The sequence below is a fragment of the Phaenicophaeus curvirostris genome, unplaced genomic scaffold (genome assembly GCF_032191515.1).
Source record: "Phaenicophaeus curvirostris isolate KB17595 unplaced genomic scaffold, BPBGC_Pcur_1.0 scaffold_75, whole genome shotgun sequence".
NCBI classification, from domain to species: Eukaryota; Metazoa; Chordata; class Aves; order Cuculiformes; family Cuculidae; genus Phaenicophaeus; species Phaenicophaeus curvirostris.
In genome coordinates, this window is record NW_027206697.1 from 275,952 (window position 1) to 288,359 (window position 12,408).

The window sequence follows — 12,408 nt, forward strand, 5'->3', positions numbered from 1 at the left end:
TGGAGGGTTGGGGCCAGGGCTGGAACCCTCAGCAGGAGAAGGAGATGGAGCTGTTGGGACGGGGCCAGAGGAGGCTCCGAGGATGATGCGAGGGCTGGAGAACCTCCCGTACGAGGACAGGCTGAGAGAGTTGGGGTTGTTGAGGAGAAGAGAAGGCTCCGAGGAGACCTTGGAGAGACCTTCCAGCACCTGAAGGGGCTTCAGGAAAGCTGGGGAGGGACTTTCTACAAAGGGTTGAGGTGATGGGATGAGGAGGAACGGGGATAAACTGGAGAGGGGCAGGGTTAGACTGGACACGAGGAGGAATTTCTTCACGATGAGGCTGAGGAGACCCTGGACCAGGTTGTCCAGGGAAGCTGTGGCTGCCCCATCCCTGGAGGGGTTGAAGGCCACGTTGGATGGGGCTTGGAGCTCCTGATCCAGCAGGAGGTGTCCCTGCCCGTGGCACGGGACTGGCTCTAGATGGTCTTTAAGGTCCCTTCCACCCCAACCCATTCTATGATTCTATGATCCAGAGCTGGGTTGTGATGAGCAGAGCTGCTCCTCATGTTTAGGCTGCAAGCAGGGTCCAAAGACACAAGTTCACCCACTGCTGGTGGTCACCAAGCTCTCTCCCCACCCAGCCTGGCAGGAATCCCTGAGGAATTCCACGTGTCTCGTTTTCCTGGCCCTCGGGATGAAGAATCCTGGTGGTGTCTCCAGCCAGAGGACTACGAGGAGATAGGGAAGGATTCAATGTGGTACCAGGACACCAGAGCTCATTGGCAGCTGGAGCTCCGTGCTCCCGCTTGAGTTGTAGGATGGAACCCTTGGGTGGAGGTGTTCCTCTTCGCTCGGGGCCCTGGGAAGGGCTCTCAGCCCTCATCACCCTCTCTTTTTTCCTTAGGAACGAACTCAACGACCACCTGGACACCATCGATTCCAACCTGGACAACCTCCAAACGATGCTGACCACGCACGGCTTCAGCGTCGACACGAGCGCCCTCCTAGATGTGAGTATCTCGAGGTGGTGGACGCGTCACGGTGGCTTCAGCCATGAGTTCCTCCTCGCCCGACGCTAACGACTCTTCCCTCTTCAGCTCTTCAGCCCCTCGGTGACGGTGACGGACATGAACCTCCCCGACCTGGACAGCAGCCTCGCCAGCGTGAGTAGCCGTTAACGGCATCGAGCGTGTCCTTCTCTTCTCCAGCGTCTTCTCCTCGGGGTTGAGGCTCTGGAAGAGCTTCCAGACCCAGCCCGGAGGGAGGAGGAACCGCGGAGGAGAAACGATTCCATTCAAACGAGGGCTGCTTCATCGTTCGTTCCCGCTTAACGAGGTGCTGAGACCTCCGGCTCTCGTGCGAGTCGTGGAAGTTCACTCCAGCCTGGAGAGCTCCATGTGGTTTCCATCAACCCCCCCTTTGGCTTCCTTGGCTTCTCAGGAGGTTTCCTCAAGGCCAACTCCACCATCTGCTGGGTTATTTCTTTTGATTGACTCGCGCGGCCTCCGCGCCGGTGCCGATTCTCCGTGCCGGAGCCGCTCTTCCCTGCTAATTCCTCGTTAGAGGATGGCAATTAGTCAAACGCGACGTGGGGAAGGCGCTCGGAGCACCAGGGTGGGAGTTACGGTCAAACCCTCAGAGCAGCCTGATGACGGGAGCTCCTGGGCTGGGGCAGAGCCAGGTCCTTCTCCCTCGTAGAATAGAATCGTGGAATCGTTAAGGTTGGAAAAGCCCCTTCGGCTCATCCAACCCAACCATCAGCTCATCCAACCCAACCATCAGCTCATCCAACCCAACCACCTCGTGCCAACTGAACCCTCTCCCTGAGCACCACGTCCTCGTGGCTTCCAAACCCCTCCAGGGATGAGGACACCTTCCAGCCCATGGATCCATGGATCCAGATCCCTCTGCAGATCCTCCTGCCCTCCAGCCATGGATCCAGATCCCTCTGCAGATCCTCCTGCCCTCCAGCCATGGATCCAGATCCCTCTGCAGATCCTCCTGCCCTCCAGCCATGGATCCAGATCCCTCTGCAGATCCTCCTGCCCTCCAGCCATGGATCCAGGTCCCTCTGCAGACCCTCCTGCCCTCCAGCCAGGAATCCAGCTCCCTCTGTAGATCCTCCTGCCCTCCAGCCATGGATCCAGATCCCTCTGCAGATCCTCCTGCCCTCCAGCCATGGATCCAGCTCCCTCTGCAGATCCTCCTGCCCTCCAGCCATGGATCCAGATCCCTCTGCAGATCCTCCTGCCCTCCAGCCAGGAATCCAGATCCCTCTGTAGATCCTCCTGCCCTCCAGCCCTGGATCCACATCCCTCTGCAGATCCTCCTGCCCTCCAGCCATGGATCCAGATCCCTCTGCAGATCCTCCTGCCCTCCAGCCATGGATCCAGATCCCTCTGTAGATCCTCCTGCCCTCCAGCCATGGATCCAGATCCCTCTGTAGATCCTCCTGCCCTCCAGCCATGGATCCAGATCCCTCTGTAGATCCTCCTGCCCTCCAGCCATGGATCCAGATCCCTCTGCAGATCCTCCTGCCCTCCAGCCATGGGGCTCCCAGCCCCATCCAACCCGGCTTTCAACCCCTCCAGGGATGGAGAAGCCACCTCTGCTCTGGGCAACCTGTTCCAGGGTCTCCCCACCCTCCCAGGAGAACATTTCTCCCCAAGATCCCATCTCCATCTCCCCTCTTGCAGCTCAGAGCGGTTCCCCTCATTCTCTCCCTGCCCTCCTTGGCCAAGAGCATCTCCCCAGCTTTCCTGGAGCCCCTTTCCCTTCTCCACCACCATCATCCCAAGTCCTTCTCCTCAGGGCTGCTCCCCGTCACATCATCCCTCCCATCCTCGATTGAAACCATGGATGGTCCCAACCCAGGTGTAGGACCTATGGTTGGACTCGATGATCCGGTGGGGCTCTTCCAACCTGCTTATTCTATGATTCTATGACCTCGCCCTTGGCCTTGAGGAACCTCATGAGGTTCCCTCAGAGCCCCTTCCGTTGGGTTTTGGCCTCACCCAGCTCCACGGAAGCCCCAGAGCCGAGGTCTGGATGAGCTGTAGGATCTCCAAACCGTTGGAGATCCCTTTGCCCTCCCAGTCCTCTCGCTTCATGCTGGTGACACACAGAAGCCCTCGTTCTGCTGACGTCTCCATGGCAGCAGTTCCTCTAATTAGCAGCTGCAGGCTCATTAACTGGCTCTAAATCCAGAGAGGGAAAGTGATGCCGTGGGAGAGGATCTCCAGCCTTCTCCATCCGGCTCTGGGATTAGCCGGCTCAACGCCACGTTCCCCAGATGCCACCAGCTCCAGAAGAGCAGGACTTCCCTCCTGGCTTTGTGGAGAGAGGAGCTTCTTGGGTGGGCAGGGCGGCTTCTCCTGCTCCTTGAGCGTTTAATGTTCGTGTTCTGGAGTCCTCAGCAGGAGAAGGAGATGGAGCTGCTGGGATGGGGCCAGAGGAGGCTCCGAGGATGATGCGAGGGCTGGAGAACCTCCCGTCCAAGGACAGGAGGAGAGAGTTGGGGTTGTTCAGGAGAAGAGAAGGCTCCGGGGAGACCTTAGAGAGACCTTCCAGCACCTGAAGAGGTTTCCCAGGGAAGCTGTGGCTGCCCCATCCCTGGAGGTGTCCAAGACCAGGTTGGATGGAGCTTGGAGCCCCTGATCCGGTGGGAGGTGTCCCTCCCCATCCAGGGGTTGGAACTGGATGGACTTCAAGGTCCCTTCCAACCCAAACCATCTCATGGTTCCATGATTCTCACTTCCCATCAAGCAGAACCCCCAGATCCCATCCCTGGATGGGTTCAAGGCCAGGCTGGATGGGGCTTGGAGCAACCTGATGCCGTGGGAGGTGTCCCTGCTCATGGCAGGAGGTGGAACTGGATGGTCTTGAAGGTCCCTTCCGACCCAAACTCTTCTATAATTCTATGTCTCAGCCTTTCACGCATGGGGGGTCGGACAGGGACGTGAAGTGGGGTGGTGGCTGCGCCCTGGGTGGCTCTGGCAGCTCGCGGGGACTTCATTAAAACAGGTCCTGAGGCCGTGGATGGACCCTGAGATGTGGAAGAGCTTCACGCTCTCATCCACGGGAGCTTTGCTGAGTAGGACTTTGGCACACGGGGGAGGAGAACGATGCAACCAGGCTTGGCCCAGGGAGTCTTCCTCCCACGTTTGTCACCTGGGAGCTGGACGGCTCCGTACGGGCACCCCCCGGGTCTGCGCAGGATCTCTGGAGGCTTTCGGAGGAGACGGAAATCACAGAATCATCGAATCGGGCTGCCTGAGGTCCATCCAACGTGGCCTTCAACCCCTCCAGGGATGGGGCAGCCACAGCTTCCCTGGACAACCTGTTCCAGGGTCTCCCCACCCTCATGGAGAAGAAATTCCTCCTCCTGTCCAGTCTAACCCTGCCCCTCTCCAGTTTATCCCCGTTCCCCTCATCCCATCCCTCCATGACCTTGGAAAAAGTCCCTCCCCAGCTTTCCTGGAGCCCCTTCAGGTGCTGGAAGGTCACTGCAAGGTCTCCTTGGAGACCTCCAGGCTGAACAAGCCCAACTCTCTCCTCCTGTCCTGGGACGGGAGGTTCTCCAGCCCTCGCATCATCCTCGGAGCCTCCTCTGGCCCCGTCCCAACAGCTCCATCTCCTTCTCCTGCTGAGGATTCCAGCCCTGGCCCCAACCCTCCAGCTGAGGTCTCCCCGAGAGGAGCAGAGGGGACAATCCCCTCCCTCCCTGCTGCCCACGCGGCTCTGGATGCAGCCCAGGACCCTGTTGACCTTCTGGGCTGTGGGTGTTGAGCTCACGTTGAGCTTCTCCTTGACCATCACCCCAGGTCCTTCTCCTCGGGGCTGCTCTCCACCATCTCCCGTCCTGGATTGAACTCCTGGATTATCCCCCCCAGGTCCTGGCTTGCTTTTCGCGGCGCTGGCGTTGGGTGGATCTCCAGGTTGGGGTGGAGAGGACGCGTCCCTCTGCTCCGTGCCGTGCGCTGACCCGTCTCGCTCTTCTCCCTGCAGATCCAGGATCTCATTTCATCCCAGGAACAGCAGAAGCTCGCGGAGACGGAGGCCGGCGCGGCGGACACAGGTACCACGCGTCTGTCTCGGCATTCGAGGACTCGGGAACCTCATCCCTTGACCCCGTGGAACCTCATCCCTTGTCCCTGTGGAGCCTCATCCCTTGACCTAGTAGAACCTCATCCCTTGACCCTGTGGAACCTCATCCCTTGTCCCTGTGGAACCTCATCCCTTGTCCCTGTGGAACCTCATCCTTGACCCTGTGGAACCTCATCCCTTGACCCTGTGGAACCTCATCCCTTGACCCTGTGGAACCTCATCCCTTGTCCCTGTGGAGCCTCATCCCTTGACCTAGTAGAACCTCATCCCTTGACCCTGTGGAACCTCATCCCTTGTCCCTGTGGAACCTCATCCCTTGTCCCTGTGGAACCTCATCCTTGACCCTGTGGAACCTCATCCCTTGACCCTGTGGAACCTCATCCCTTGACCCTGTGGAACCTCATCCCTTGACCCTGTGGAACCTCATCCCTTGTCCCTGTGGAACCTCATCCCTTGTCCCTGTGGAGCCTCATCCCTTGACCTAGTAGAACCTCATCCCTTGACCCTGTGGAACCTCATCCCTTGACCCTGTGGAACCTCTTTCTTTGACCTTGTGGAACCCTTGCAGAATCATGGAATATTTTGGTTTGGAGGGGACCTTAAGGACCTTCTCGTTCCGACCTCATCCCGCATCTCTCCTCGCAGGGAAGCAGCTGGTTCACTACACGGCGCAGCCGCTCTTCCTGGTGGACTCGAGCGCGGTCGACGTGGCCAGCGGGGACCTCCCGATCTTCTTCGAGCTGGGCGAGGGACCCTATTTCGCGGGCGGCGACGAGTACTCCGAGGATCCCACCATCTCCCTCTTGGCGGGGACTGACTCCAAACCCAAGGACCCCGCGCTCTCCGAAGGGTGAGAGCCCAGAAGACCCGGAGAACCTCCCGCTTGACCCTCGCTTGGCCCCGACGTCCTCCAGCTCGCGCCGCCCTCTGCTCCGTCTTCGCTTCTTCTCCCCGCGAGGGTCTCCTGCGTCTTTGTGCTTCACCAGGTGGAGAAGACCCTTCCACCCAACCACCAAGAGGCTCAGCCCGAGCGGGACCTTCTGAGGTGGCTTCTTCTTCTTCTCGGGGACGAGGCTTCTCCTCCTCGGGGTCTTCTGGAGCTCGGAGCTTTCCAAAATAAACCTTGCGCCGCTCGGTGTGGTCTCTGCCTTGTGCTTCGAGGGGCTCCAAGCGTCCTCCAAGCCCCATTTTTTTCCTCCTCCAATTTCATTTTCATTTTTTTTTTTGGCGTCGTGTGTTGCTTTTTGGTTTTATAAGTTGAAGTTTTTGGTTTCTCGGGGGGGTTTGTTGGTTTGTCCTCCAGCCTTGAGACTTTGTACATGGCCGCGCGCGGGTTGTGAATAGTAAAAAACTGTATTTTGGATTTTTACACCAAGAGAAGAGCCCCCTCTGTCTATCTGGGAGGAGAACCCTCTCGAGATGCCTACAAATATATCTGCGACCGCTCGGTGGCTCCTTCTCTCCTTCAAACCTTCGTGTCTCCCCGCATCTCGGGCTTGGAGAAGACCTCGGCTCCCACTGGGCGTCTCCAACCAGCCCCGAGCTCCCCGGAAGCCTCTGTGGATCCTCCAGCCATGGATCCAGAACCCCCTGTAGATCCTCCACCCATGGATCCAGAACCCTCTGTAGATCCTCCATCCATGGATCCAGAACCCTCTGTGGATCCTCCACCCATGGATCCAGAACCCCCTGTAGATCCTCCACCCATGGATCCAGAACCCCCTGTAGATCCTCCACCCATGGATCCAGAACCCTCTGTAGATCCTCCACCCGTGGATCCAGAACCCTCTGTGGATCCTCCAGCCATGGATCCAGCCCAGAACCCTCTGTAGATCCTCCACCCATGGATCCAGCCCAGAACCCCCTGTAGATCCTCCACCCATGGATCCAGAACCCTCTGTAGATCCTCCACCCGTGGATCCAGAACCCTCTGTGGATCCTCCAGCCATGGATCCAGCCCAGAACCCTCTGTAGATCCTCCACCCATGGATCCAGCCCAGAACCCCCTGTAGATCCTCCACCCATGGATCCAGAACCCTCTGTAGATCCTCCACCCATGGATCCAGCCCAGAACCCCCTGTAGATCCTCCACCCATGGATCCAGAACCCTCTGTGGATCCTCCAGCCATGGATCCAGAACCCCCTGTAGATCCTCCACCCATGGATCCAGAACCCTCTGTGGATCCTCCACCCATGGATCCAGAACCCTCTGTAGATCCTCCACCCATGGATCCAGAACCCCCTGTAGATCCTCCACCCATGGATCCAGAACCCCCTGTAGATCCTCCACCCGTGGATCCAGCCCAGAACCCCCTGTAGATCCTCCATCCATGGATCCAGAACCCTCTGTAGATCCTCCACCCATGGATCCAGAACCCTCTGTAGATCCTCCATCCATGGATCCAGAACCCTCTGTGGATCCTCCACCCATGGATCCAGAACCCCCTGTAGATCCTCCACCCATGGATCCAGAACCCCCTGTAGATCCTCCACCCATGGATCCAGAACCCTCTGTAGATCCTCCACCCGTGGATCCAGAACCCTCTGTGGATCCTCCAGCCATGGATCCAGCCCAGAACCCTCTGTAGATCCTCCACCCATGGATCCAGCCCAGAACCCCCTGTAGATCCTCCACCCATGGATCCAGAACCCTCTGTAGATCCTCCACCCATGGATCCAGAACCCTCTGTAGATCCTCCACCCATGGATCCAGCCCAGAACCCCCTGTAGATCCTCCACCCATGGATCCAGAACCCTCCAGGACATTTGGGAGGAGGAGATTGCAATAAAGATTTGGCTCAGGGGCCAAATTTTCAATCGGATCCCTGGGGGGATTTACTGCAGGGAAGGGGACACGATGCTTTGTTTCGGGGCCAAATTTTCACTGTGATCCCTCAGGAAATGATCAAGGGAAGGATACTGGGGCCAAGTTTTAAATCTCATCCCTGGGGATGTGATCTAGGGACCCTCAGAATCTGATTCAGGGAGGGAAAAGGATGGAGTGACGTGGGGCCAAATTTTCCCTGTGATCCCTTGGAATCTGATCCAGGAAGGGGACACAATGGTTTTGGTTTGGGGCCAAATTGTGGCTCTGATTCCACATGATGCTTTTGCTCTGGGGCCAAATTTTCAACTGATCCCTCGGGGTCTGATCCAGGGAAGGGGAAACAATGCTGTGTTCTGGGGCCAAATTTTCAATCTGATCTCTTGGGAGCTGATCCAAGGGACACAATGCTTTGGTTTGGGGCCAAATTTTCTCTCTGATCCCTTGGAATCTGATCCAGGAAGGGGACACGATGCTTTGTTTGGGGGCGAAGTTCTTGCTGTGATTCCTTGTTATCTGATCCAGGGAAAAGGCAACGATGCTTTTGCTCTGGGGCCAAATTTTCAACTGATCCTTCAGGGTCTGATCCAGGAAGGGGACACGATGCTTTTGTTTTGGGGCCAAATCTTTTAATCTGATCCCTTGGGAAATGATCCAGTGAAAGGGGACACAACGCTGTGACGTGGGGCCAACTTTTTCCTGTGATCCCTCGGGGTCTGAACCAGGGGACACGATGCTCTGGGGCCAAGTTTTCCCTGTGATCCCTCGGGAAACAATCCAGGAAGGGGACACGATGCTGTGTTTTGGGGCCAAATTTCCAATCTGATCCATCGGGAAAGGATCCAGGGAAGGGAACAAGGTGGTTTATTTAGGGGCCAAGTTTCCCTGTGATCCCTTGGAATCTGATCCAGGAAGGGGACACGATGCTTTTGTTCTGGGACCAAATTTTCAATCTGATCCCTCAGGAAACGATCCAGGGAAGGGGTCACAATGCTTTGACGTGGGGCCAAATTCTCCATCTGATCTCTTGGGAGCTGATCCAAGGGACACGATGCTGTGTTTTGGGGCCAAGTTTTCCCTGTGATCCCTCTGGGTCTGATCCAGGGAAAGGGACACGATGCTTTGTTTTGGGGCCAAGTTCTTGCTGTGATTCCACACAATCCTTTTGCTCCGGGGCCAAATTTTCAATCTGATCCCCGGGGGGATCTGATCCAAAGGACATGATGCTGTGCCCTGGGGCCAAATTTTCGCTCTGATTCCTCAGGATCTGATCCAGGAAGGGGACACGGCGCTGTGCTCTGGGGTCAAGCTTTCCCTGTGGTGCCTCGGGATCTGATATAGGAAAGGAGACACGATGCTGGGTTTTGGGGCCAAATTTTCACTGAGATCCCTCAGGATCTGACCCAAGGAAGGGGACACGGTGCTTTGTTTAGGGGCCAAATTGTGACTGTGCTCTGACATGGGGCCAAATTTTCACTGTGATCCCTGGGGGTCTGATCCAGGAAGGGGACACAATGCTGGGCTTTGGGGCCAAGTTTTCACTGTGATCCCTTGGGATCCAATCCAGGGAAGGATACATGATGATATCTTTTGGGGCCAAATTTTCTCTCTGATCCCTCGGGGCCTGATCCAGGAAGGGGACTCAATGCTGGGCTCTGGGGCCAAGTCTTTAATCTGATCCCTCGGGAAATGATCTGAGAAGGGGACACGATGCTTTGGTTTGGGGCCAAGTTTTCAACCTGATCCCTCGGGGTCTGATCCAGGGAAGGGGACCACAAACTGTGACACGGGGCCAAATTTTCCCTGTGATCCCTCAGGAAACGATCCAGGAAGGGGACACGATGCTTTTGGTTTGGGGCCAAGTTTTCAATCTGATTCCACATGATGCTTTTGCTCTGAGGCCAAATTTTCAACTGATCCCTCAGAGTCTGAACCATGGGACATGATGCTGTGCTCTGGGGCCAAGTTTTCCATCTGATCCCTCGGGATCGGATCCAGGGAAAGGGACACGATGCTGTGATCAGGGGCCAAATTTTCAATCTGATGCAGGGAAAGGGAACACGATGCTGTCTCCTGGGGCCAAATTTTCCATCTGATCCCTCAGAGTCTGAACCATGGGACACGATGCTGTGATCAGGGGCCAAATTTTCAATCTGATCCAGGGAAAGGGAACACAATGCCGTCTCCTGGGGCCAAATTTTCCATCTGATCCCTCAGAGTCTGAACCAGGGGACACGATGCTGTGCACTGGGGCCAAATGCTCATTGTAATAGATCGGGATCCGATCACTGGAAGGATACATGATGATGTCTGTGGGGCCAAATTTTCACTGTGATCCCTCAGGGTCTGATCAAGGAAAGGGGACACGATGCTTTTGGTTTGGGGCCAAATTGTGGATGTGATTCCACACAATGCTGGGCTCTGGGCCCAATTTTTAAATCTCATCCCTCGGGATCTGATCCAGGGAAGGGGACGCGATGCTTTGATTTGGGGCCAAATTTTGACTGTGATTCCACATGATGCTTTGGCTCTGGGGCCAAATTTTCCACTGATCCCTCAGGGTCTGATCCAGGGAAAGGGGAAACGATGCTGTGTTCTGGGGCCAAATTTTCACTCTGATCCCTCAGGGTCTGATCCAGGAAGGGGACACGATGCTGTGTTTTGGGGTCAAATTTTCAAACTGACCTCGGGATCTGATCCAGGGAAGGGGACACACACTGTGACACGGGGCCAAGTTTTCCCTGTGATCCCTCGGGGTCTGAACCAGGGGACACGATGCTGGGCTCTGGGGCCAAATCATGGCTGTGATCCCTCAGGATCTGATCAGTGGAAGGATAAATGATGCTGTGCTCTGGGGCCAAATCTTTAATCTGATCCCTTGGGATCTGATCCAGGAAAGGGACACGATGCCAAGATCAGGGGCCAAATTTTCCATCTGATCCAGGGAAAGGGGACACGATGCTGTCTCCTGGGGCCAAATTTTCAATCTGATCCCTCAGAATCTGAACCATGGGACACGATGCTGTGTTTTGGGGCCAAATCTTTAATATGATCCCTGGGGATTTGATCCAGGAAGGGGACATGATGCTGGGGTAAGGGGCCAAATTTTCACCATGATGCCTGGGGCTCCAATCCAGGAAGGGGACTCGATGCTCTGACATGGGGCCAAATTTTCAATCTGATCCCTCGGGGTCTGATCCAGGAAGGGGACACGATGCTGTGATCAGGGGCCAAATTTTCAATCTGATCCCTCAGAGTCTGAACCATGGGACACGATGCTGTGCTCTGGGGCCAAGTTTTCTCTGTGCTCCCTCGGGATCGGATCCGGGAAGGGGACACGATGCTCTGACATGGGGCCAAATTTTCAATGATCCCTCAGGGTCTGATCGAGGGAAGGGGACACGATTTTGCGTTTTGGGGCCAAATTTTCACTCTGATCCCTCGGGATACGATGCTTTTGCTCTGGGGCCAAATTTTCAACTGATCCCTCGGGATCTGATCCAGGGAAGGGGAATCAATTCTGTGTTTTGGGGCCAAATTTTCAATCTGATCCCTTGGAATCTGATCCAGGAAGGGGACACAATGTTTTGCTTTGGGGCCAAGTTCTCGCTGTGATCCCTCAGGAAACGATCCAGGGAAGGGGACACAATGCTTTGATGTGGGGCCAAATTCTCCATCTGATCCCTGGGGAAATGATCCAAGAGACACGATGGTTTGTTTAGGGGCCAAATCGTGAGGCTGGCGGTTGGGGCCAAATTTTCAATCTGATCCCTGGGGATTTGATCCAGGAAGGGGACACGGCGCTGTGCTCTGGGGTCAAGCTTTCCCTGTGGTGCCTTGGGATCTGATATAGGAAAGGAGACACGATGCTGTGGTTTGGGGCCAAATTTTCACAATGATCCCTCAGGATCTGACCCAAGGAAGGGGACACGATGCTTTGTTTAGGGGCCAAATTGTGACTGTGCTCTGACATGGGGCCAAGCTTGCACTGTGATCCCTGGGGACCTGATCCAGGAAGGGGCACGATGCTGTGATCAGGGGCCAAATCTTCAATCTGATCCCTCGGGGTCTGATCCAGGGAAGGGGAAACAATGCTGTGATCAAGGGCCAAATTTTCAATCTGATCTCTTGGGAGCTGATCCAAGGGACACGATGCTGAGTTTTGGGGCCAAGTTTTCCCTGTGATCCCTCGGCATCTGATCCAGGAAGGGGACGAGATGCTTTGATTTGGGGCCAAGTTTTCAGCCTGATCCCTCGGGGTCTGATCCAGGGGACACGATGCTCTGGTCTGGGGCCAAGTTTTCCCTGTGATCCCTCGGGAAAAGATCCAGGAAGGGGACACGTAGCATTTGCTTTGGGGCCAAATTGTGGCTCTGATTCCACACGATGCTTTTGCTCTGGGGCCAAATTTTCAACTGATCCCTCGGCATCTGATCCAGGAAGGGGACATGATGCTCTGATCAGGGGCCAAATTCTCCATCTGATCCAGGGAGAGG

The 12,408-nt window shown here is 56.1% G+C and overlaps 1 protein-coding gene across 4 annotated transcripts in view; it reads left to right on the top strand.

The window, feature by feature from the left end:
- HSF1 (heat shock transcription factor 1) overlaps positions 1-6,224 on the top strand; it is a 39,436-nt gene extending 33,212 nt beyond the window's left edge. For 2 of the 4 annotated variants that reach the window (XM_069882084.1, XM_069882086.1), the window contains 4 exons: positions 887-992; positions 1,080-1,145; positions 4,990-5,059; positions 5,734-6,224. In XM_069882084.1, coding sequence (XP_069738185.1) covers positions 887-992; positions 1,080-1,145; positions 4,990-5,059; positions 5,734-5,942 — 451 coding nt within the window. In that variant the 3' untranslated portion in view covers positions 5,943-6,224. The remainder of the gene's footprint in view (positions 1-886; positions 993-1,079; positions 1,146-4,989; positions 5,060-5,733) is intronic. The other 2 variants (XM_069882085.1, XM_069882087.1) reach the window with 1 other exon arrangement.
- The last annotated feature ends 6,184 nt before the right edge of the window (positions 6,225-12,408 follow it).